The 26,188-nt window shown below is 51.5% G+C and overlaps 2 protein-coding genes and 1 long non-coding RNA gene across 4 annotated transcripts; 1 reads left to right on the top strand and 2 right to left on the bottom strand.

The window, feature by feature from the left end:
- Positions 1 to 794: 794 nt before the first annotated feature.
- LOC122207857 (sialic acid-binding Ig-like lectin 8) lies at positions 795 to 11,305 on the bottom strand. 2 transcript variants are annotated; one of them, XM_042918110.1, is made up of 7 exons: positions 10,602 to 11,305; positions 10,140 to 10,418; positions 9,867 to 9,914; positions 8,773 to 9,021; positions 7,864 to 7,960; positions 7,207 to 7,303; positions 795 to 1,796 (listed from the first exon to the last, which is right to left on the bottom strand). In XM_042918110.1, exons 1-7 carry the CDS (start codon positions 11,041 to 11,043, stop codon positions 1,620 to 1,622), a joined length of 1,389 nt encoding a protein of 462 aa, XP_042774044.1. In that variant the 5' UTR covers positions 11,044 to 11,305; the 3' UTR covers positions 795 to 1,619. The 2 variants fall into 2 exon arrangements, with proteins under 2 accessions (XP_042774044.1, XP_042774045.1); XM_042918111.1 differs by having other exon boundaries at positions 1,704 to 1,796; positions 7,220 to 7,303.
- An 8,951-nt stretch (positions 11,306 to 20,256) lies between these two features.
- LOC122208108 (cytoplasmic tRNA 2-thiolation protein 1-like) lies at positions 20,257 to 25,921 on the top strand. Its single transcript, XM_042918768.1, has 3 exons — positions 20,257 to 20,305; positions 23,207 to 23,751; positions 25,298 to 25,921. The coding sequence occupies exons 2-3, from the start codon at positions 23,244 to 23,246 to the stop codon at positions 25,870 to 25,872; spliced, it is 1,083 nt and encodes a 360-aa protein (XP_042774702.1). The 5' UTR covers positions 20,257 to 20,305; positions 23,207 to 23,243; the 3' UTR covers positions 25,873 to 25,921.
- On the bottom strand, positions 24,728 to 25,390 carry LOC122208109. Its single transcript, XR_006197111.1, has 2 exons — positions 25,274 to 25,390; positions 24,728 to 24,937 (listed from the first exon to the last, which is right to left on the bottom strand). It is a non-coding gene; the product is annotated as an uncharacterized LOC122208109 (long non-coding RNA).
- Positions 25,922 to 26,188: the final 267 nt, after the last annotated feature.

Below are 26,188 nucleotides of genomic sequence, written 5' to 3' on the forward strand. Positions count from 1 at the left end.
AAGTTCAAGCCCCTTTTCAGAGATATATATATATTTTTTTTCTCCCAGTTTATGGCTTGTCTTTTCATTTTCTTAATCATGCCTTTTGATGAACAGAAGTGTTTAATAATATATATATTATATTTCTGTCGGACAGCATTGCTGCAGAAGAAAATCTAGGAGAATATTTATGCATATGCATAGATTTCTTATAGGACATTCAAAATAGTAAGCATTATGTATATATTTACATATATATATGCTTACTATTATGTATATATATTACTTACTTACTATTACTACTTACTATTACTTACTATTATGTATATATATTACTTACTTACTATTACTACTTACTATTACTTACTATTATGTATATATATTACTTACTTACTATTACTATTAGCATATATAATGCTTACTATTATATATATATATATATATATATATATATACACACACACACACACATAATGCTTACTATGATGTATATATATTACTTACTATTACTTACTACTTACTATTACTTACTATTATATATATATATTTATATATATTACTTACTTACTATTAGCATATATATAATGCTTACTATTATACACACACACACACACACACACATAATGCTTACTATTTTGGATGCCCTATAAGAAATCTATGCACATGCATAAATATACTCCTAAATTTTCTTCTGGAGCAGTGCTGTCCAATAGAAATATAATGCAAAGCAAACACGTAATTTCAAAATTCTAGTAGCTATAATAAAAAAAACTAAAAAGAAACTGCCATGAAAAAATGCTCAACATCACTCATCATCAGAGAAATACAAATGAAATTACTTGTAATAATAGTCTGAAAGAACCAGTATATCCAAAGTATTATCATTCCAACAGGTAATCAATATGAAAAATTGTTAATGGGATCTTTTATCTTTTTTTTTTTTTTTTTTTTTTTTGCATACTAAGTGTAGCACCTCTCCAGGGCCATGTGCGGCTAGTGGTTACCATGTTGGGCAGCACAATAATAAAATATTTATAGTTTTCACTTTTACTTTTAGGTTTACGATTCATTTCAGACTAATTTTTTGCATGTGATGTGAAAAAGGGGTCAAGTTTCATTGTTTCTAAACCTTGACCTACTTGTTCTCCCACTACTTGTTGAAAAGTCCCTCCTCTCCCAACTGAACTGACTTGGTGCTATTCAACTGACCATATACACACACTCTGTTTACGGACTTGATTCCGTTCTACACCACAGTGTCTTGATTACTCTAGCTTTACAGCAAAGTCTGATTTCTCCAACCGTGTTCTTCCTTCACTAGATTGTTTTGCTATTCTAGGTCCCTTGCATTTCTATATAAATTTCTCACCATGAGCTTACAGGTAGGCTTCTCATCCCTATTTCACAGAGTAGGAAACTGAGGCACAGAAAGGCAGGGATTGGTCTGTCGCTTACTTGGTAAAGGCACAACATATGACTTTGCACTTGAAGTACTCTGTTTACAAAGCTTGTGTTCTTTCTGTCGTACTCACAGCTCATCACCTGGAAGGCTTCTAAGTCTACAGGAATTGTTCCCTGACTTTTTCTTTGCCCTTCAGGGGCCAAGATCTCTCAAGCCAGGGCGGGGTCTCAGCAGTCTCTCATTTGTGAGTCCTGATCTCTGAGTACTCAATACTAGGGGCCACCTGTTCCTGTGGGCAGCAAGTCTCTGTCTGGTGAAAGTTGAGTGTTGCGTAATGGAGCTCTTCTTCCTCCCGTAAGGAGGGGGTGGCGGCATCTGGGGGAAGGCTGCCTGCCCAGGCTTCAATCAGGAGACCCTGCGTGAAGGAAGAGAAAAGGGAGTCAGAACCAAACAGTGGGGGATAGAGTGAGGCAGAGAATACCCAGGAGAGAAGTCCATAAATTCCTTCATCCATTCATCTCACATACATTTTTGTGGAATTCCCTCCATTCATACTTTCCTCAAATATTTAATACATAGCACTTTATTTGATGCTTGTGAATCTCATTAATTTGCCACAACAACCCCATAAGGAAGATATTATTATTGTCCTCATTTTATCGATACGAAAACTGAGGGTGAACCAAGAAAACAGCGTGCTCAAAGTCCCCGGTGAAACCAGGATCCAGCCCAAGTCCTTTCTGACCCCAAAGCCTGGTGTCCTACTGAGGCCACCTGTGTACGAGGCCCTGAGCTGGGTGCTGCATATACTGTAATGAGTACAAGACATGTAGGCACTGATCTCTTGCAGCTGACTCTTTAATCGAGGGAGGAGGGAAGAAGCAAGTTAAACAAGTAAGTATCTAATGGTGAATTATGATATAATGGACAGGAACTGGGTAAGAGAGAGAGAGAATTACAAACCCTCAATTTGAGCGCAGCACCTGTCCTTAGGGAGCTCACAGTTTCGTGGACAGACAATCAGTCAAAGAAATTATGTCCCTACGACATAGGCAGAAAAATAGCCCCCCAAAGATGCCCACACCCTAATCCCCTAGGACCTATGAATGTGTTACCTTACATGGAAAAAGGGATTTTAAGGATGAAGTTAGATTAGGGATATTGAGATGGGGAGTTTGCCCTGGATTATTGGGGTGTAACCAATGTAATCACAGGGGTCTTTATCTTTACAATTAAAAGGAGGCAGAGAGGGACTTGAAGATGTTATACTCATGGCCTTGAAGACAGAGACCTAGGTCACGAAAGAAGGGATACAGATGCTCCTGGAAAAAGCAAGAAAATGCCTTTCTCCCCTGGAGCCTCCAGAAGGAACTCGGTCCTGCCTGCCAACGCCTTGGTTTTAACCCAGTGAAAACTTGTGGACTTGGATTTGTGACCTCTGGAACTGTAAGATGATAAATGTATGCTGTTGGAAGCCACTAAATGTGTGCTGGTTCATGACAGCAGCATGCTGTCCCCGCCCTTGATGCTCTGCTGCTCCCCGCCCTTGATGAGAGAACACTTCAACGGAACGATTCCTGTTTTTGTTGATTGTTCAGAGTAAGAGTTACACACACACACACACACACACACACACAACCACTTCCTGACACCATTGTTACCAAGGCCTCTGCTTCGTGAAAGCCACATGGGCCCCTTTCAGTCCCCGCCTTTCTGGACTTTGCAACAACAGAAAGGTCATCCAACTGCTTGTCTTCCCTAAACAAAAGCACTTCTTTTCTGGACTGCAAGGTGTCCATCAGCAGTCTCTTTGCTGCTTGCTTTGCATTTCCCTGACCACTAAGTATTAGAGGGACCCCGGATACCTCCAGCCCATTCTCTCCCTTGAACTGTAGACTTTGATCCAGTGGTGTACTTGAAATCCCCGTTCCCTCGTCCAAAACTCACACAGAACATATTCAAATGGAACTTCTCCTTTACTCCCCCAAATCTCTTCCTCCTACAACCTTCTCAAGCACGATGATTGGTGCCTCTGTTCTTCTGGCTGCCCACAGGAAACATCTAGGAGTCATCCCGGACCCCCTTCTGTCACTCATATCCCACCCTCAATCCATTAGCAAACTCCATTTAGCCTTAACCTCAGACTTCATCCGGAATGCAATCAAGCCCCACCCTCATGACATCTTGGTTCCAGCCACCATCATTTCCAGCCGGAAATGTTCCTCTAGCCTCCTTTTTAACTTCCCTGCCACATACAGTCTCTTTTGCACTTAGTGGCCAGAGGGATCTGTGAACATGAAAGCTGGATTGTGCCCTTCTTCTGCTTCAAAGTCTCCAGACGCCCACAGTGGACTATGTGTGCAGACATGATTTACAAACACCCTGACTTCTTCAAACTCATGTCCCATTTCTTGGCACTTGCCTCTCTCTGTCTAATTACACAGACTTCCTGCTGGTCCTCCATTCACTGGTCTGCCTCCCATTTCTGAGCATTTGCACCTGCTGTTTCTTCTGCCCAGCATGCTCTTTGATCACAATAGATTGCAAACTCTTGAACCTCCTTCATGTCTTTGCTTAATCATCGCTAACACAAACCACAGGCCAAACCTATGGAATGGGAGAGAATATTTGCAAATCATATATGTGATTACCCAGGATAATATCCAGGATATATAAATAACTCCTACAATTCAATAATAAAAAACCCCAAATAATTCAGTTTTTTAAATGGGTAAAAAAAAAAAAAAAACACACCTTGAATTAGACATTTCTCCAAAGAAGATATACAATGGCTAACAAGCCTATACAAAGGCACTCACCACTGCTAATCATTAGAGAGATGCAGATCAAAAGTACAGTGAGCTATCATCTCACATCCATGAGGAGTGAGATGATGCCCACTATAACAAGCAAAAAAAAATGAAAAATAAAAAATAGCAAGTGTTGGCAAGGATATGGAAAAAATGAGCCCTTGTGCACTGTCGGTGGGAAAGTAAAATGATGCAGCCACTGTGGAAGACAGTATGGCAGTTTCTCAAAATTTAAAATGGAAACTCCCATGACCCAGCAATTCCACTTGTGAGTGTTTATCCCCCCAAATTGAAAGCAGGATCTCAAAAAGATATTTGCATGCCCATGTACATTGCAGCATCATTCACAAACTTAGCATCCATTTGCAGAAGAATGGATAAAGAAAATGTGCTATATACATTATTATATACAACAGGATATTATTCAGCCCTTGGAAAGAAGGACATCCTGTTACAGGCTACAACATGGATAAACCTTGAGCACATTATGCTAAGTGAAATAAGCCAGTCACAAAAATACAAAAACTGCGTGATTCCACTTCTGTGATGTATCTACGAAAGCCATCAAACCTACAGAAGCAGAAAGCAGAATGGTGGGTTTCAAGGGGCAGAAGTGTCAGGGGAAGTGGGTACTCACTGTCCGATGGACACATACAGAGTTTGTTTTGCAAGACGAAAATGTTCTAGAAATCTGTTGCACAACTATTCACTTAAAAATGGCTAAGATGGTAAAGTTACCACAAAAAAATAAAGAACAGAAAAAACACAAGCCATCTCCCCAGCACCCCTGGTCTCTGTGCCCTTCACTTTCCCCCAAGTACACGTCTGCCTTTCACATTGTAGTCACTTATTTGTTGTTTGATTGGTTGTTTATTTGGTTTGGTTGTATCCCTCTGTCTAGACTAATACTTCACGGAGCCCCAGATGAACAATTTTTTTTTTCAGAGATGAATCCCCAGCACCTGCAACCCCTCCCCTGTCACTTGGGAGGGGCTCAATAGCATTTCCCAAATGAATTAGTAAATAAAAGATACATGGTACTCTGCTCAAAACCCTCCAAAGACTTCCAGTCTGAATACAAATGAATGAAAAGCATGACATTTACATCAGAGCATGAAGGCTGAACAGGAATGAAGAAGTGGAAATGGGAAGGAAGAGCATTTGAGGAGAGAATAACAGTCCCTGTAAACACCAGAGGCACAAATACCCTTGTTCAGAGGAGTCCAGTGTGGATGGAGTGGAAAGTAAGAGTGACTTTCTGAGCCAACTAGAGCCTAAGGCAGAAGAAAATACATGTGCATATATATATATATATATATATATATATATATATATATATAATGTTTTTGTGTTTCTAACAGTTTTTCACCCACATTAAAATAATTAAAATATTATTGCAAACTTGAAGAATGCATGTACTAAAACATTACTTTCAGTTTAAATATTTTATTTATACCCGAACCAGAATTTATGATAATTTTGCTTTCCTGGTTTTACTGGAAGCAAACGCAGAGAGGACATTTTCAAAATCAACCTCTCTGCTCCTTTCATTTTCAATTGAGAATACTGCCATGTTTGAGAATTTCTCTGGGTTCAGTTATGATCTTAGATAATTTTTTAATTTTTCTTTTGGAGAGAGAGAGTGCATGAGCAGGGGAGAGGGGCAGAGGGAGAAAGAGAGAATCCCAAGCAGGCTCCATGCCATCAGTGCAGAGTCCAACACGGGGCTCAATCTCACGAACTGTGAGATCACGACCTGAGGCACAATCGAGAGTTAGATGCTCAACCGACTGAGCCACCTAGGTGCCCCTTAAATAATTTCTAACTAACTTCAGTCTAGTGATCCTGTCATTGTTTAGATTTTTTAACATTTTACTCACCATGGATGTTTTGCCTTAATTTTGTTTTTTTAAAAATAGTACATGAAAACATTATTTATCTGGATTACGGAGATTTTGGAGCACCTCCTTAAGTTTTGCATCTGGGGCAAGGGCCTTCTTCACTTCACCCTAACCCTAGTTCTCCTGGAGAGGTAGGTGCTCGAGAGGCCAGGATATGCAGGGCTGCAGGAGTTTGGGCTCCTGAGGAGTTTGGACTTTATTCTCTAGGTCAGGGGTCCGCAAACTATGGCCCATGAATCAAATATGGCCCACTGCCTGTGTTCGTAAATAAAGTTTTATTGGAACGCAGCTGTGCTCATTCATTTGCATATGGTTTATGGCTGTTTTCACTCTGCAACAGCAGAGATGAGTGGTTACAACAGACTGTAAAGTGTGCAAAGCCAAAAGTATCTATCTGGCCCTTGATAGAAAAAGTTGCCAGCCTCTGCTTTAGACAATGGGGGCAAACAGGTGTTTAAATGCAGAGTAACTGGATAATGGTGGCTTTTATTTTATTTTTTTTTAACGTTTTTATTTATTTTTGAGACAGAGAGAGACAAAGCATGAACGGGGGAGGGTCACAGAGAGAGGGAGACACAGAATCTGAAACAGGCTCCAGGCTCTGAGCGGTCAGCACAGAGCCCGACGCGGGGCTCGAACTCACGGACTGTGAGATCATGACCTGAGCCGAAGTCGGACACTCAACCGACCGAGCCACCCAGGCGCCCCGATAATGGTGGCTTTTAGATGACTGCTTGGTGTAGGACAAGGAAGGTGAGAGGCAAGGAGATGAGGAGGTCCAGGAAAAAGATTCTGAATCCTTGGCAATGATGGGGGTCAAGATAGAGAGAGGGGGCGAAGCTAGCTGTCCTTAAGAGGAAAAATGGACAAGATGTGGTGAATTTGGGGCTGTAGGAAAGACAAGGAGGAGAGACAGAAGGTGACTCCTGCATGCCTGACAGGAAAGAAAGAGGAGGGAGTGGTTGTGCTGTCCCAAAGATGGGGAATCCCCAAGGAGGAGGAGGAGGAGATAAGGAGAGGAACTTTGGCCATGCTCAGTAGAGCAATTCTAAATGCCATCCTGGGATAGGTATCCAGGCAGGATGCTTGATGGCAAGATGCCCAGGTCACTCACCTGAGACACTGACCTCGTGACAACGTTTGCACTCTCCATGCCTGTATTCTCGGTGCCCACTGAAGGCTTTGTCACTTTCTTCCTGTGGGATCTCACTCTGAAAGAAGAGACCAGAAAGCCTTTCAGTCTGGCCAGCTCAGCATGCTGTGGGCAGACTGACCCCTTCCTCCATTCTCTCTTAAGGGGCTGGAAGGGTGATGGAGGTGGGAGAGTGGTGATCCCATTCTAGAGACCCTAGTGTTGAGAATGCAGGCCTTCCTATCCTGGACAATGGGGACAGAGCTCTTTTTTTTTTTTTTAATTTTTTTCTTAATCTTTATTTATTTTTGAGAGAGAGACAGAGTGTGAGCAGGGGAGGAGCAGAGAGAGAGGGAGACACAGAATCTGAAGCAGGCTCCAGGCTCCCAGCTGTCAGCACAGAGGCCGACACGGGGCTCAAACCCACGGACCATGAGATCGTGACCTAAGCTGAAGTCGGATGCTTAACCAGCTGAGCCACCCAGGTGCCCCAAGAGTTCCATGACAGACTCACCCAGGTGCCATCGACCTCCTTCCTGCCCTTGCTTCAGATTCTTCACCCACCCAGGTCCCTCCATCCTGTGCTCGCCTGCCCTTCCCACCCAGGGCTATCCCTCCCTCCCCAGGGTCAATGCTCACAGGATGATGATGATGCAGAGAACCAGGAAGATCAGAGCCGTTGCACCTGCTCCCCCGACTGCCCCCAGCAGCCTTTCTGATAAAGGCCACGCTTTTCCTGCACACAGATTGAATTATTGGTGATTCCTCTCCAAGGACTTGGTATCTTCTCCCACTCCCTGTGGGACCCTAGATTTTTCCAGCCCCCCTGCCAGCCTCAAAACACAGGAACTTGGGGCTGGGGGAGGGGATTAGGGCCAGGTGAGTGAGGCGTACAGGGGCTGGATTGCAGCCTGTCTTTATTTAAAATGCAGTTACTTTGTTCATTGAGATATTTATTTTATGTTCATGTATATTTTTTAAAAAAGACTGCGTTGCAGTCTTACTTCTATTACTGAGGTTTTTTGGCTTCTCCTTAAATTAAAAAAAAACTAATGTTTATTTTTGAGGGGGGGAGGGGCAAAGAGAGAGGGAGACGCAGAGTCCGAAGTGGGCTCCAGGCTCTGAGCTGTCGGCACAGAGTCTGACACAGGGCTCAAACCCAGGGACCATGAGATTATGACCTGAGCCCAAGTCAGACACTTAACTGACCGAGCCACGCAGGCACCCTGGCTTCTTCTTAAAGTTTGGGCACATGGGGGCCTCCTCCCTGCCCCACAAATCAAGGATCTTGTGTGCAGGCCCCAGCCCCTCTCCTCCAAGACCCGCCCCTTTCCCCTGGCTTCCCCTCTCAGCCTTCACCCCACCCTACAGCTGGCGTCTGGCTGGAAGAGGACAGTGATACTGGAGGTAGCAGGGAAAATCCAGGGGAGCACAGACCAGAGCTGACATCCCCTTTAAGGGCCAGGGGGCGCGGCTGGGGAGCCCCGGGGGTGGGGGGGGGGGCAGGTGCTGTTGTTCTTCTCCAGCCACCCCCACAGATGCACTCACTCTGCAGCAAGAGGCTCAGGGAGACGTGCTGGGAGCCCACCGCGTTCTGAGCTCGGCACGTATATTCCCCTTCATCTCTCTCCTGTACCCGAGGCAGCTCCAGCACCCCCGGGTTCGGGCTACACAGGGTCAGGTGCCCCTGGGCCCAGCTTAGCCTGGCAGGGGGGTTGCTGTTGACGACACAGACCAGGCGCAAGGACTGGTTCTCCAGGACTGAAAGAGATGAGCCATTCTCCAGGGCTGTGGGTGCTGGAGAAAAAGAGACTGAGAGTCAGAGAGACAAAAAGAGAGAAAGCAGAAGGATATGAAAAGAGACCGGATGAGGGGACGGGGAACAGAGGTCAACTGAAGTGCAGGAAAAGGCACACTTTCTCCCCTTGATGGTGGGAATGTGCACTTGTCCACCCTCCATGCAGGACAACTTGGCCGCATTTCTCAACTTGGAAAGAACATAAAAGCTACATTTTGCTTTTAGGAACTTACCCCACAGACATACATACACTTTGCTGTGAAAGGTGACACAAGGTTACTTACTCATCATAGCATTTTGGTTAATACAGTAAAATGAACGCCATGATTTTCCATTAGTGGAAGACGCACGCAGAAGCAGAACCCATCCACGTGAAGGAATACTGCGCAGTCACAGAGCAGAAGGAGGACCGTCTGTGCTACTGACAGCAAAGGGCCCCTTAGATCCTTAGCAAACACACTGAGGCTCAGAGCAGCCTCTGGACACGAGACACTTTCCGGGAGGGAACTGGACATCTGAGGCCGACTTTGCTGTGCGTTATGAATACGTGTCCGTGTGAATAGATTAGCTGTTCAAAAGTACTCAGATAAACGGTTGGTAGGAAAATAAAAGGTGAGGGCGTCCGGAGGTGCATGATAAGGGGCAGTTCTGCCGGGTGAGTGTCGCCCTGTTCTTGCTCTCCTGATAACAGGGGGGAGGGCAGAAGTGGGGGAGGGAGGGGGCGAAGGGGACAGCTGCTCACAGGGCCATGGGGGCCGGGGAGGGGGAGGGCCCCTGGGGGACCCACAAGAGGGACCCGGCCCTGCCCTTGCTCCCTGCACCCTAGGAGGAGCCCCTATCCTACCTGTGCCGTTTTCTTGGAAGACAGCGATGGTCAAGTTCCACGGAGAATCTGGGACAGAAAGACATGGCAGATTGGCGTCAACGGAGAGGGCTGGTGGACATTGGCCCTCAGTCCCCACGGGAGCTGCATAAATGGGAAGAGGGTGGAGATCCTCCTGACCCCCTCCCAGCCCACATGCCAGGACCCAACACCCAATGTCCCAGGCCCTGACCCCCCAGCCAACTGCCCTCAGGACCCCATCAGGGATCCGGGTGGCCCTGGCCCAGTTCTCACAGGACACGTTGAGGTGAATGGTCCTCATTGTGGTCACTCCGGTCCCAGGCAAGGTCACCTGACAGGTGAGGTCGGTGCCGTGGTCTTGCAGCCGTGGGGTGAGGGTGAGCACAGAGGAGAGGTGGGTCTTGGGGCCCAGGGCAGTGAGGGCTGCTGATGTCCAGGAGAAGATGGGGGGCGTGCCCCACGCACAGGCCCAGGGCACAGAGCAGGTCAGGTTACTGGGGTGTCCAGACTCCAGGGTCCCCGAGATAAAGATGTCAGGTGTCTGGGTCAGGGCTGGGGGGAGATGGGGAGACACGGGGATCAGGAGGAGGGTCCGAGGTGCAGCCTTGAGAGAAGCCTCAAGCTTTGGTCCAGCCCCTGCCTCTGAGCCCCAACATGCATTACCCCCAGCCCCTCCCGGGTTGTCCTGGGACCCCCAACCTTCCCCTGTGGCTTCTCCCACAATCTGCTCCTTACCTGTCACATGCACGGAGAGCTGGTCACGTGTGTAAGTATATCTCACAGAAGGCCCTCTCTCCACCCTAAAGACATATGTCCCCGAGTCCCCTCTCTGTACATCTCTGATGTCCAGGGAGCAGTCGTAGTCCTGGGGGTTTCCGAGGAGGCGGAATCGGCCCTGGGACTCCTGCCACACTTTTCCATCTGGGTTGTTTGTGGCCACTAGAACATCCTGTTGTACACCGGCCCCTTTCCGGAACCAGTAGCCGAGAGCTGGGGTAGACTCAGACCAGCCTTCCCGGGGATAGAAGCATCTGCAGGACACTCGCACACACAGGCCCTCCTGCCCCTTTGCGTCCTGCACTTGCAGCCAGTAATCCCCCTGTGGCCCCCTCCCGGCCACCCTCTGGCCCTCGGCCCCCTCTCTCACCCAGAGCAGGGCCAACAGCAGCAGAAGCATGTCTGGGCTTGGAGGTGCCGGGTCCCCGGGGAGCCTGTTTCTCCGGGTTTGTCTCTCAGAAGCTAAGAGCTGCAAGACTGAGAGGAGGCCCCGACAGGAAGGTGACAGTGATGTCAGAACAGTGGCCCTCGTCAGAGAAGGAACCTCGCACGCAGACGCTGTCAGGGCCGGGACAGCCCTTGGGAATCAGCCATCCACCACCGCATCTCCACTGCTGGGGACCCTGGGCCTAGAGGCCAGAGAGGGTGAGAGCCTCGCCCAAATTCACACTCTGTGCAGGGCTCGAGCCCCATCTCCCGCCTTCCTGCCAATGCCCCTCCCTTCTGGGGTCATTTTTTTGCAAAGTGAAAAAGGGTTCCTTCCTTTGGGCCAGACCACCTGAATCACAGGCTGTACATGTCTGTGGAACTCATGTGGGGACATAGGGACCTGAGAGATGGGGGAGGCCAGGGGTGGAGGTGTGAGGAGGTCAACTGTCCTCCCTCACTTGGAATCCACATGGTAGGCCTCCCCTCCCTGCTCATGAGACCACACACTAGCCCCAGGCACTGCCCTTGGAGTCACTGTCCAGCAAGGAAACAGTAGGTGTTGGTACCCAGAGCTCTCTGTGACAGGGGACACACAGGCAGAGGGAGGTGCTGTTCATAGGAAGGTTGGAGGTTGGAGGTTGTGTCCTAGGAAGACTGGGCACAGGGGACACTCAAGCAGGGGAGACAAAGATTCCAAGGACATTGAGGGGAGACTGACACAAAGGACACATGGGAAACTGAAGCTGTGGCTGTACACAGGGTTGGTATGGGGGGAAGGGCAGAGGAAAAGGGACCAATTTTGAAAGGGGTAGAAACTTCCCCCTTTGTTGTGGTTGTCTGGGTGCCAGGACGATTTCTTCACCGCTGGTATCTCACCCTTTTTTCTATTGCTCCAGAGGGTGGCGGAGTCTGCCAACCTCTGGGGCTTTGCCCGTGAGGGCTCTGGTCCCAGGAGTCAGGTGTGCAGGAGACACGGAGTGAGGAATGCCAGCTGGGTGTCATCCACTCTCCAGGTGGGGATGATTTGGTGAGAGAAGAGACGTGCACCTGAATTCACAGAAGGTTATGTTTAACTGTGTGGCTGGGGGCTGGGAGGAGGTTCTGGGAGGTTCTGGTGCCTCCTTCGACCTATGTTGGTTCTCTTGACACATTTGGGTGGGGGGAATATAAGATACAAAGAAGAGGCTCCAACAAGAACAACTCAGTGATTCATCACAAAATAGAAACAGAGCATTGCAGGCACCCTGGACCATCCCTTCGATCCCCATCCCTATTGCACACCCCACTCCTCCCAAAGGAGTCCCTGGACTCACTTTAATGCTGATTGTTCCCTTGCTTTTTTCTTCATGGTTTCATCACCCGAGCATGCTGCTTGTACTATGCAGTACTATGCTCATGTTTTTCTTAAGACTGTGTATGCACAGAGAACATTAGTCTGTTTTCTTCCATGCAACTTCATGAATCTTCCCCTCCCACGTTACCCCTGCCCTGAATCCTTACCCATAACCAGGGGCACAGTCAGCACTGGGGTCACTGAGAAGGGAAGGGGCAGGATTTCGGCATGCATAGGCACTCCTGCACCATCATAATTCCTGCAATGCTGCCACGTGTCACCCTGCAGCCCCATCCCCCTGTGCTGGACTATACACGGCAGGGTCAATTGCAGCCTCTCTATAGTCAGAAGGGTTGGGCCATGTCCAATCTGTTTCCCATGGTCCCTAGTTTGCAAAGAAAAGCAGAAGAATGAGGGGCACCTGGGTGGCTCAGTCGGTTAAGTGTCCAACTTCGGCTCAGGTCATGATCTCGCGTTTTGTGAGTTCGAGCCCCGCGTCGGACTCTGTGCTGACAGCTCAGAGCCTGAAGCCTGCTTTGGATTCTGTGTCTCCCTCTTTCTCTGCCCCTCCCTGCTCATGCTCTGTCTCTTTCTGTCAAAAATAAATAAACATTTAAAAAAAATTTTTAAAAAGAAGAAAAGCAGAAGAATGAGAAGGAGAGATACGGGGAAATCACAGAGAATCTAGCTGTGTGCAAAAGAGGAACTTATAACCCACAGGCCATCAGAGCTAGGAGGCCTTCTAGCCCCACTTCTTTGATTTTCAGAAGAAGACACTGAGGTCCAGAGTGGGCAAATGAATTGCCCAAATCATATGTGGGTGCCCTGTCTCATGCACCACTGTCTACACAGGGAGCTACTTAATCAATCTTTGTCAGACCAGAATTCATTGAGCTGGGAGATGAGTAGCTTATGTTAATCTGAGAGGGAAGAATTATCAACTTTTCCCATGAGATGGAGAGAAAATTTCATTCATTCATTCACTCATTCATTCAACAACCATTTACCTTATGCCTTCAGGTTTCCAGTAAAGGGGTGAATATGAGAGATGTAGCTCTTGTCTTTGAGGGGAGTAGCATCTCGCTGGGAGACAGATTCCTGACAATTCCAATGTCACAGGGTAGGTAGCTGGGATGGGGGAGGTGAAGGCTAGGGATGGCTGAGGGGGATGGGGGGGGGACAGCGGGAGCTCTTGCCCTTTTGAACTGCAAAGTGGGTCCTCAGAGACAAGTTGACATGGTAGGGACTCTCAGGCAATCTCAAGGGATGTGAATTCCACAGGTGATCTTGGTACCCTGAGAATTCCTGGACTCTCAGGTATTATGTTCTCTATCACACTCAGTCTCCTAATGTGCTGGAAATCCTCCTCCAGCTACCCAGTTTTGTGCTCTGTGACCAACATCACCTCTGCCCCAGCAGAGGAGGGGCCACCACCCACAGGGGGCGCTGTCTCCAAACAGGACTTACCTGGCTGGGGGTGAGAGGTGGTCCCTGGGAAAGGGTGATGGTGCTGTCCGTGGTTCTGAATCAGAGGGGAGTGCTGGCTTTGGGCATGTCCACAGCTCTGTGGAGGGGCCTGATCACACAGAACAGGGATCCTAGGTCTGGAGTCAGTATAGTCAGCACGTCAGATGTGCTGGAGAGGGCTTAGGTCTACCTGGAAGGGAAACTCCAGGGGAAGGGAACTCCCTCAGGGGAAGGGAAGGTCTCAGTCTCTCCTCCTTATCCTTCTATCCACCCTCAGAAATGTCCTATGGACAATGCCAGGCTATTGCCACTAGTTCAAGAGCAGGGAAAGTGAAGGTTCTGTGTTGCCCTTTTACATATCCGGTTCCATTTCATTTTCTGAACATCTCTGACAGAGAGGGGTAATCCCCTCATCACATAGAGCAGGCAGCCAAAACTCAAGACAGATGGGCAGCTGTAGGAACTAGCTTCCAAAGACCACCCCAAACAACCCTGGCCTTCCTTACACAAACATGGAGCTCCCCTCATTATGAGATAAAATTGTTATTATTATCTCCTCCTCTTGAATCAAGGTCGGGTCCATGACTACTTTGATTAATAGAATGTGGAGGACAAGATGTTCTAAGACTCATACAGCTCAGATATTAAGAAGGCTTGGTAGCTTCCGCTCCTGCCTCGCAGAGTCCTGGGCGTCTGTGTAAGCAACCCAGGGGACTCTGATGGAGAGAGAGGCTACATAGAGGAATCCTGAGCCTCAGACATCCAGCCCCAGCCCCGGCCACCATCACAACATAACTGCCCAGAAGAGCCCAGAGCAAGACAAGGAGTGAAACTGTCCAGCTGGGCTCTGACCAATTTACAGCACTGTGAGACAAAATACAATGATTGTTCAGGCTACTGAGTTGTAGGGTGGCTTGATGTGCAGCAACAGGTAACTGAAACACTAGCTTGCACAAATCATAGCTAATAGGTAAAAGGTAACGTTCTGGAGGTTTACAGGCCTGATGAATTTTTCTACATACTGTATTTCTTTAAAATTTAAAAAAAAATGTTTATTTACTTATTTTGAGAGAGCAAGAGAGAGCAAGAGGAGGAGGAGGAGTGGGGGGGGGTGGTGGAGAGAATCCCAGGCAGGGTCTGTGCTGTCAGAGCAGAGCCCAATACAGGGCTCAAACCCATGGACTGTGAGATCATGGCCTGAGCCGACATCATGAGTCAGAGACTTAACCAACTGAGCCACCCAGGCACCCCTTTTACATACTGTATTTAAAGGATGGCTCTTAAATGGAGATCTAAAGCCTTCAGTGAAGACGCCTGTGGAGCTTTGCCAGGCTGGGACTACATTTCCCAGAATCCCCTTCCACGTTTGCATCCAGGTTAAAGCTGTCTACAAGAGAAGGGAGAAGTTGAAGCAGCAGCCATGGGGATCCGAGGGTCATTGGAGGAGCAGGAACTATTGCAGCTCTCACACCCTGTGGCTGCTCTGGTGGCTCACCTATGTTGGCTTGACATTCCAGCTGCTCAATTGCTGGGAGTGAAGAAGGTGTTGGGGGAAAGTGGCTGAATTTCCGGGAGCAAGAGCCATTGAGCCCTGGTACATTGATTGGTCCACCAATCCAGGGGGACACAGGTGCCCAGAGAGAAGTTCACAGTGCCATGCAAAGGATCCAGGAAAACAGTGTGCCTGTTTCTCTCCTTCTAAGACATTGTCCCAGGATCTCTTTAACCTGACAACTAGGGCCATTTGCCTATTCACAGGAGCCCCATCTTCCCTGAGCAAAGGACAGGAAATGGCCAACGGTGTCAGTAGTCAGAATAACCAATGCCCAGTTGTGTGTGTGTGTGTGTGTGTGTGTGTGTGTGTGTGTGTGTGTCTGTCCGTCTGTCTATGCTGATTAAATGCCCAGATTAAACATTATTTCCGGGTGTGACTGTGGGGGTGTTTCCAGATGAGATTAGCATTTGAATCGGTTGACTTGGTTGACTCAGTAAAGTAGATAACCCCTTCCGGCTGCCAGTGGGCATCATCCAAGGTCTGAAAAGAACAGAAGGCAGAGGAAGAGTACTCATTCCCTTCCTGAGCTGCGACATTGGTGTTTTCTTGCCCGTGCACTGAGATCTGCAGCATCGGTTCCCCCTGGTTCTCAGGCTTTGGGACTCAGACTGGAATTACATCTCTGGCTTTCCTGGGTCCCCAGCTTTCAGGTGGCAGATTGTGGGTCCCCTCAGCCTCCATTATTGAACCAGTTCTCCATAGTAAATCTCTGTTTGGTTCTGTTCCTCTGGGGAACCCTGTCTAATACAGTCAAAAGGGGGACAAACAGATGAAAGCAAGACCTCATGGGCCATATTTCCTACTTTCTCATTATTTCCATGAGAAATAGAAGCCACTGAAAGTGGAAAGCTAGAGAATCAGAGAGTGAAATGTCCAGATTTGTGTTTTCAGGTGTTCTCTCCAGCTGCCCTGGAGGAGGGGGCGGGTTGGAGGGGCATCTGGAGTGGAGTCAACAGTCTGGGGCCGCTGACCATCCAGTATTTCTGTTGACAAAGACTCCTGTCACTAAATGCAGCATGGCCCTCTTGCACAGTTGTGACCCCTAAGAATGCTGGGCTTTACTCTGCCCGTAGTGTGTGATAAGTAAACGCTTGTGGAATGCAGACCATTAAAAGTACAAATTTAGGGGGGAAAGGTGACAAATGTGGTATACAATAGGAACCAAATTTTGAGTTAAAAACTGTATAGTGTTAACAAGATGACAAAGGCTAGTCCCTGCATCAGAGGGCTGAGACTGGGTGGGACAGGAGGGAACAGGGAAGGGAGAGGAGGTGCATAGATGGGGGTAGGGGCAGGTAGAACACAAAGGATCAGTCACAGGGTGTGTGGGCCAGGTGTTTCCAGGAAGAAGCTGACCATGATGTCCCCATATCTGTCCCTCTGGACTCCAGATCCACACCTTAGTCCCATCTCAAGAAGGGCGGAGACTCGGTCAGGCCTCTCAGCTCTGCTCCCTGGGGGCCCCCACACCTGCAGGGACAACATGGCTCTCAGATCAGAGAGTCACCCCTTTAATTCTAACTACAGGTGAGGTGGGACAGCTCAGCCCCACCTGGAACTCAGGGACTTCCTGGAGACTTCCCTGGAGAGGGATAGGCCCGCTCACCTTGTGTAGTAGATCCAGGTGAGGCCATAGGTGAAGAGGAAGCCAGACCCCATGAGGGCCCCTCTGAGCAGGGTGAGGACCAGGGGCATGAGCCCTCCTACTCCTCAGTCACACAGTTGACGGAAGAGGGGCTTTCTGGGGAAGTGGGGTGGGCAGGGGATGAAGTTCTGGCCCTAGGCCCTTCCACATCCTAAACACCTGGCCAGGTTGTCCACCCCCAGAATCTGTGTTGCAACTCACTTTGCACAGAGAGGCTGAAGGAAATGTTTTGGGAGCCCAGTGGGTGCTAAGCCTGGCAGGTGAATTCCCCTTCATCTCCAGCCCCTATGTGGGGCAGCTCCAGGACATCAGGTGCTTAGGGTTGGGGGAGGGGGGGCGGCTTGTTAGGGCTTTTCCTTCCTGGGACCAGCTCAGCATGGCAGGGGGTTGCTATTGGACCAGGATCCAGTGGGGGATGGTGGAGATGAGAGGTGTGCGTCTCCCACTTCCCAAACAGACACAGAGGGTGCACGACTATTTGACCCAAGCCCATGTATAGACTCCAGGAGTCTAGAGTGGCTGAAAGATCCTGGAGGGAGAGAGGCTTAGCTGAGACTAGAAGGAGGAGAGGAACTGGTCATATTAACATATGGAGGAAGGCACCTCAGGTAGAGGAGTGACAAGCAAAGGCACTGAGCCTTTTATCCCCTGGAAAAAGATGTTTCCTACTGAATCAATTCCTTTATGGACACATGGCTATGAGCCTGGTAGATGAAAGGAAATGCAAATATCTCTGGGACCTGCTAGAGAAGACAGGGAAGTTTCTGCACCTGATAAGCTGAGGAAGTCACCCTGGGGTGCAGGGGAGCCACCAGAGGGCTCTGAGTGGGGAAGGGGCAGGGTAGGCTATGGGGGTAGGGAAACCTTTCTGGGCCTGTTCTATGTGGGACACAAACTTGACAGGAGACACCAGAGACCAGGAGGCTGGGCAGGAGGAAGGAGCAATGGTCAAGGCCATATGGGTGAAGGGGAGGAGGCAGGACAAAGAGGGGATGAGGAAGGGAGCAATTTGGGACATTTTCTGGAGATAAAGCTTACAGGACCCATTGATTCATGGGGGTGGGAGAGAAAAGGAGGCATGTGGAGTTAGTCGGGAGTCCTGACCCAAGTAACTGGGGGGATGGAGACCCGTGTCCCCAATTTCTGCACTTCAAAGTCATATTTGGACCCTGCACCAAAGCTGTTAGAGAGACCCAGACTCCACCCTCATTTCCCACCCTAGACTCTTCTGGCTCCTGGCCCACTCACCTTCCTACAGCATGGATTATAGCAGCACTACCAGCAGCAGAAACATCTCTTGAACCATAAATGCCAGGCACTGTCTTGGGACAGTCTGGTCACCACGGTCTCAGTATGGGAAAAGTGGTTAAAAACACACACACACACACACAAGAGGAAGCCAGTGGATAGGAAAAGGATAGTAATTGTATGCATTAGTGCAACTTCAGACCCCCAGTCGCCAGAGATGAAGAGGTTCTTGGTCCTACTCTGCAGGACTCAATGAAGTCTGGAGAAAGCAAAAGACCCCCAAAAGTCATACTGGCTGATGTATCTTTCATACTTGGAAAGCTTCATAGAAATCGGTATGATTTCTGCCATTCAGTACTTGCCAGTGAATTTTTATCCCCTGGAAAAAGATGTTTCCTACTGAATCAATTCCTTTATGGACACATGGCTATTTGGGGGTTTTGTTTCTTCTTGAGACCGTTTCGGTAAATGAAATTTTTCTTATAATTTTTACACATCATCTGAATTTTAAAATGAAATAGCATATATTTGAGTGAAACATCCCCTTATATTGTTCTTAAAGCAAAAGACATTGAAGCAAAACATACACGGAGAAAACAGTTCAGTTTATAAAGATAAGCTTGATCAATTTTCGTACGATGATGACATTCCTGGAATAACCACCTAGATCAAGAAACCCCACCAGCACTCATTCTCAGTTACTCCCCTCTAAAAAAGTAACCACTATAAGTAACTTCTATCATCATTGATTAGTTTTCTGTTTTTGACTTCGATGTAGCTGGGATCTTAGTGTCTGGCTTCTTGTGCTTAATATTTTATTGTGAGAGTTACCCACACAACAGCTATCCATTCATTCTCACTGCTGAAAGAGTTTCACTGTGTGCATATGCCATACGCTATACAATAGGATATTTGGGTTGTTTCTAGTCTGGAACAATTAGGAAGAGTGCTCATACAAACATGGCTTTGATGTGAATATGCACTTTTGTTTGGTGTATTTTTTAGAGTGGGATTTCTCAGCAATAATCGAGAGGGTCTGGGTCTCCAGGCCCCTGGGTTACTGGACCTCTGAGGCTCCAGGACCCCGAGCCTAAAGACTACTGAGTCTCAGGGGTCTGGGCCTTTGGATCCCTCAGTCTCAGAAGTCGGGGTCTCGAGGGGTCAAGCCCTCTCTCACCGGCTTGCCATCCCGGAGCTCCACCTCCTGGTGAAGGGAAGTGTGTACTACCCGGTTCGCTGGCCGGGACCTCAATCTCACCCACTACCCAGAGCCAGGCACACGTCCAGAAACCACCCCCACCCCCCCAACCACTAACAGCTGAGGCACGCACAGAGACCTCAGCTCACACATACTGCTACCTCTCCCTATCCGACACGCTCATGCGCACAAATACCACCCGCACGTGCACGCATAGATCCACTCAGAGCCCCGACCCTCGGACTTCCTGCCCTGAGCATGCGTCACCTCCACCTTTCGCACTCTTGAGCCGCCGCAGCACTCCCATCCTCAATTCCCAGCTGCAACGCCACCCTCAAAGGGTAGAAATCAATGCTCTACAGTGTCTTTAAAAGCCTGTAATAATCCCACGAAAACAGATAATCCGAATACAGCTACTTCGCCTTTTAAGTGTCCGGCACGGTGACGGTGACAACGCACTGCGACAGAAATTCTTTCTGTCTCACCGTCACAGAAACTCTCTCTCTCTTTCTCAGCTCTGCCGCGTCCTAAGCCCAGGCGCAGGCGCATAAAGGAAATCGGGCAGTGCACTTTAGCAATCGGTAGAAAGGGCCGCAAGGGTTGCTGGGAGTTGTAGGACTGGGAGGCCTAGTAGGGGCAGGAACTTTGGAGTTGCCGCATGGGGTTCTAGGAGCAGTAGGCAAGACAGCCCCAAAGCCTTGTGGGAGTTGTAGTCTCCGGAGCCACTTCCGTGCCAGACTTCCGCGTGTGGGGCTGTCGGGACGTCCTAGTACCGCGTTCTGTCCAGGTGAGTAGTTGCTCCTGGAGCGTGTGGGCCCATGGGCCCCCGCTCGTTATTGCGGTGCCATGTGAGGTCGAGAGCCTCGGGGAGTGGTGACACTAGCGCCTGTGTCCCAGAGGCCTTCTGGCCAGGATCCCCACTCTGGGCATTGTGGTCCATCCTGTCTCTTGCCCGTCCACCCCTTCCACCAGGTGGGGATTCCACGATCTCCCTCCCCAACCCCCATGCCATTAGGCACATCAAAGAGGCCCCTAGTGTGTCCTCGAGCTTCTGTTCTGATAGAGGGTTCACACACTATCATCCTGACAAGGCGGTAATCCGGAGGCATCCCTGGGGTCCGCGTCTCTTCTGGGGGCATCTATTATTACCTCATTCTACAGTTCTTTACCTAGCGCCGACACCGTTCCAAGCCCAATGTGAGGCTGGTGGACGAGGCAGACCCAGTCCCTGACATTAGTACCCCGAAGGAGACAGGTCGGCCACCATGACGGGTAGAGCCATGGTCAGGCTGGGATGGAGGCATCTTGGCGCCTCTGTGAGCCTAGAGGGGGCGCCTGACCCAGACTGGATTCATAGTCTTCAAGGGGAAGACACTTAACAGGCATTTCAAACCTGATGTGTCCAAATGGAATTCCTGGGGACCCTCCTGACAAAATGGCCCCATCTTCCTCCCCGGTGCTCTGGCCAAAACCTCCAAGTCACTTTGCATTCACCTTTTCTCATCAGCCCCGCCTCCACCCCAATCCAAGTCTTGTGCAAGTCCTATGGACTCTGCCTTCGGAACAGATCTAGAATCCCACCCTTCCCACCTCCACTGCCCACCACCCCCACCCAGGCCACTTGCATCTGTCACTGGCTATTGCCATAGCCTCCTCGCTGGCCTCCCTGCCTTTGCTCTTGCCCCCTAAAGGATGTTCCTCACACAGCAGTCAATGGAATGGGATCGTTTTAAAATATAAATCAGGGGCACCTGGCTGGTTCAGTCAGTTAAACATCTGACTCTTGATTTCGATTTCCGCTCCAGTCCTGATCTCAGGGTTGATTAGTAATGTCGAGCCCTGTGTTGGGCTCCATGCTGGGCATGGTGCCTGCTTGGGATTCTCTCTCCCTCTCCGTTTGTCCCTCCCCTTCTCTCTCTCTCTCTCTCTCTCTCTCTCTCTCTCAAAAACAAAACCCTTGTCAGTTCATATCCCTTTCCTGCTCAGAATCCTCCTGTGGCTCATATCTCCCTATGAATAAAATTCCAACTCCATATCATGGCCTATGAGCCTCTGACAATCTGCACAGACTCAACACCTGCCAGGGTCTTCCTCCTTCAGGAGGCAGACCTCAAAACTGGGTGACTGTAGATTTAGGGCAAGAGGAGGGATGAGTCCAAGGTGACTTTATGTCCTGTCCTGCGAAGGGGCTAGGTGGAAGGTGGTGATGCTCTCAGGAGACAGGAAACAGCTGGGCTGGAGCAGGTTTCTGCCTCGTGGAATGGAGCCTGGCCAGTGTGGGCACTTGGGATCTGGGAGAAGGCCTAGCCAGAATCCTCAGTGGGACATTTGGAGGACCAGCTGGATGGACATCACAATTCAGAGTCACCTACAAGGAGAATGGGCTGGGTGGGACCCGAGGACCATGATGAGGACTCTCCAAAAGAGACTGGGATTCAGCAGAAGATAAACCAGGGCAACAGAGAGAGGATCAAGTCAAAAGTCAAAGGAGAAAAAAAGTTTCAAAGGGCTGTTGCTCAGCGCTGACAGATGCACCTGATGGTCACCATTGATGGCTCCTAAGCGTTACTTGCTGGCCCCGTGACAGGGAGGAGTTCTCTGAGCAGAGGAAAGAGCTGATGCAAACACCTTCCAGTAGGTGCATCATGGAGTGTTTGAGAGTAGAGACCAGCACGACTGAGGACAGTGGGCCATGAGGTCAGAGAAAAAGGGAGCCAGGTCACAGAGAGCCTCGGAGCCACTGGCTTTTCCTAAAGTGAGAAGGGTTGCATGGGACGATGTATAGAACATACCGGGCAGGGTCCGCTGGCTGTCCTGTGGAGAGGAGAGGAGGGTGGGCAGAGTGGAGGCAGGGACTCTGGTGAGGAGCCTCCTGCAGTATTGCTCACATGAAGGTGGCAGCCGTGGAGATGGGGAGACGCATCGCCTTCTGGGTTAAAGCTGCCGTCAAACAGGATTTGCTGTATGCCATTTGGGCATTTGGGGTTTGAGGTCTGAGGATGTGGAGAAACGGTCAGGACTTGACATTGTAATTTGGAGTCACTGGCAGGGAGAGAAAGAAGAGTGGCGAGAGTAGGTCAGCGTCCCGGAGCCCAAGGCATCTTGCCTGGGCAGCTGACAGGATGGAAGTGCTCTTTACTGCAGGAGAAGCAGGCGTGGGAAGAAGAATCGGGAATCTGGGTTTTGAGGCGCCTGTTAGACATCTTGAGTGGCACTGGTCCCTTGCCCCAGAAAGTCACAGACAGTAAACAATAGGTCACATGAGGTCATTCCACATATGGTGGCAAATCCTAGAAGCAGATAACCTGCTGGGAGGCTCCTGCACTAGGCCAGGCTGGAGGCCATGGTAGCTTGGGGAGGGGATACTGGGTTTACCAGGCATGTGGGACCAAGGAGGGTGTAGCTAGAGGATTGGTTTTGGCTGGGGATGGAGGAGGTTGGAGGAGGGGGACGGAAAGGGGTCAGGGATGGGCTTATCCATGTTTTGATACATCCGTAGAAGCTTGTGGGAGATTCTGACACCAGAGCAGAGTTGAGCCCAGCCCTGGAGGCTCAAACACCCCACCTCGAAAACAAAAGCAACCCCAGATAGTCTCCTTTGGAGATGTGATCCAGCAGCCTCCCCGGAGGCATCGACCCCGCAATCCGGAATCCGCACGTAACCTGCCTCCCCTCTCTCCCTGTCCAGGGGCAGCCAACTCCTCCCCGCCCGCCCGGAACCCGCGATGCCCGCCCCGCAGTGCGCCTCCTGCCACGCGGCGCGCGCCGCCCTCCGCCGCCCGCGCTCCGGCCAAGCGCTGTGCGGCGCCTGCTTCTGCGCCGCCTTCGAGGCCGAGGTGCTGCACACGGTGCTGGCGGGCCGCCTGCTGCCGCCCGGCGCCGTGGTGGCCGTGGGCGCCTCCGGCGGCAAGGACTCCACGGTGCTGGCGCACGTGCTGCGCGAGCTGGCGCCGCGCCTGGGCGTCTCGCTGCGCCTGGTGGCCGTGGACGAGGGCATCGGCGGCTACCGGGACGCGGCGCTGGCGGCCGTGCGGCGCCAGGCGGCGCGCTGGGACCTCCCGCTCACCGTCGTGGCCTACGCCGACCTCTTCGGGGGCTGGACGATGGACGCCGTGGCCCGCAGCACGGCCGGCTCCGGCCGCAGCCGCGCCTGCTGCACCTTCTGCGGGGTCCTGCGGCGCCGCGCGCTGGAGGAAGGGGCGCGCCTCGTGGGAGCCACGCACATCGTGACGGGTGAGCGCGGGCGCCGCAGCCGAGGGGCGCGGGGCGGGCGCTGCAAGGGGGCTGGGCGCGTGCCCAGCAAGGGGTGAAGGAGACGCCGGGGGTGCCCGAAGTGGGGGATCTCCACGAGAAGGGGGTGCGCACGCCCGCTGAAGGTGCGTGGGCAGAGTGTGTGCGCGCCGGGGCTGGGCGCGGCAAGCTTTGAGTCACTGCCTTCGCTTTGGCCACGGAGGGGTGCAGGGGTGCTCTCCGGGGGCTGGGGCTGTGTTCCCTGCAGTTTCCAAAATGACATTCTCTGTGTCCCTTCACAAAAGGAGGCGAGTGAAGTGACACCACCCATCAGAAGCCATCTGTAGTCTGAAACGCAACTCTTTAGACCCCCCTTCTCTGTCGGCCTCTTCTCTCTGAGAACTTGAGAACTTACTCTCTCCCAACCGTTGCTTCAACACGTGATTGTTGACCATCTCCTCTGTACCAGAGCTCTGTAGCCTGGAGCAATACCTAACCTCGGTTACCTCATCTGTAAAACGGGGTTATTAATAATATCGAGGTCCCAGGGTCGTTGGGAATAAAGTGAGTTCTGTGTGAGGCACTTAGACCAGAGACTGGCAAACAGCAGACCTTACAGAGATGTTTGCCTCCTGATGCTGCCCAAGGCAGCCTCTGCCCCTGCCCTCCCGACATGTCCATAATTATAACCCGGTAAGTGCCGCTAAGGAAAAATCACACAGACTTTGCCAGTTTATAACAGGAGGACCCAGTGAAGGGGGAAGCCTGGAGTTAGGAAGTGGTTCCTGAGTGAGCCTGATCTGAAGGCCGCCTGAGTAACCAGTGAAGGGCAGACCCAGTTGTTGGGGTCTGAGCAGAGGAGGAGGCTGGTGCAAAGGCCCTGAGGAGGGGAAGTGTGGCCAACTGGAGAAGCCCCAAGAGGACCAGTGTCTGTCGGAGCAGACAGACTCAAGTATAAGACGACAAGATGCAGAATAGGTAGACGTTTAGGTGACGTTTATGGTGACTGTTGAGGAAATACCGAAGCTCTCGCTGGCCTTCCTGCACGCGGTGACCCGCATTCCCCGCACTGGGACAGCAACACCTCCACTGACCGTTAGAGGCCGCTTTGACTTCTCCGGTGCCGGTGCCGTGTGACGTACACCTTCAACTGAGACTGACCCTCCTGAAAAAGCAACTGGCACAGGGCCTGGTTGGCGATAAGTGGGTGGCAAATGAGGGCACCCCGGGTTGCCTCCTGGAGACCTGTGTGTCCCCTCTCGTTTCTCACTGTGCCCACCGCCCACCTCCACCGGGCTGTCGCGCGGTGCCCAGGGGTCTCCATGGCCCTGTCCGGCCCTCCCTGCTGTTCTCCACGCACAACCCCCCCCCCCCCGCCCCCATCTCTCTCCTGGTCCTGGCGTCCTGCAGTGTCTGGGGGTGGGGTGGGGGTCTCCAGCCCGGCTCGCCCACTCTGGGCCGCTCTCCAGGGCCCCTCCCCGTCCGTCTGGGTCCCTGCTGCCCCACGGCGGCGCCCGCATCTCACCGGCTCCCCGTCTCTCTCCCCCAGGCCACAACGCCGACGACATGGCGGAGACCGTGCTCATGAACTTCCTGCGGGGCGACGCGGGGCGGCTGGCCCGGGGCGGGGGCCTGGGCTCGCGGGGCGAGGGGGGCGCGCTGCCGCGCTGCCGCCCCCTGCAGCTGGCCTCGCAGAAGGAGGTGGTGCTGTACGCGCACTTCCGCCGCCTCGACTACTTCTCGGAGGAGTGCGTCTACGCGCCCGAGGCCTTCCGCGGCCACGCGCGCCACCTGCTCAAGCTCCTGGAGGCGGCGCGGCCGTCGGCGGCGCTGGACCTGGTGCACTCGGCCGAGCGCCTGGCCTTGGCCCCGGCCGCGCGGCCCCCGCCCCCCGGCGCCTGCTCTCGCTGCGGGGCGCTGGCCAGCCGCGCTCTCTGCCAGGCCTGCGCCCTCCTGGACGGGCTGCAGCGCGGCCGGCCCCGCCTGGCCATCGGCAAGGGCCGCGGGGGGCGCGACGAGGAGGGGTCGTCGGGGCCGCCACCCCCGCCTCCCAGCGACCCCGGCTCTGCGCCGGGCCCCGCCGCCGGGGGGTGCGGGGCTGCCTGTAAAGAGCGCTGCGAATAAACCCAAGGGACCTCCGCCCGGGCTTCGCTGCGAGGCTGGGAGGGGGACGGACGGGACCGGTCGCCGCCGACCCCGCAGAAGCTGGGGGCCGGGACTCCTGGGTCTGAGGGAGGAGGGGCTGGGGGCCGGGACTTCCGGGTCTGAGGGAGGAGGGGGCTGGGGCAGGACTCCTGGGTCTGAGGGAGGAGGGGCTGGGGGCCTGAACTGGGTCTGAGGGAGGAGGGGTTGGGGGCCGGGACCCCTGGGTCTGAAGGAGGAGGGGCTGGGGATCAGGACTCCTGGGTCTGAGGGAGGAGGGCCTGTGGGTTCAGACTCC

Source organism: Panthera leo, chromosome E2 (assembly GCF_018350215.1).
Source record: "Panthera leo isolate Ple1 chromosome E2, P.leo_Ple1_pat1.1, whole genome shotgun sequence".
Classification (NCBI taxonomy): domain Eukaryota; kingdom Metazoa; phylum Chordata; class Mammalia; order Carnivora; family Felidae; genus Panthera; species Panthera leo.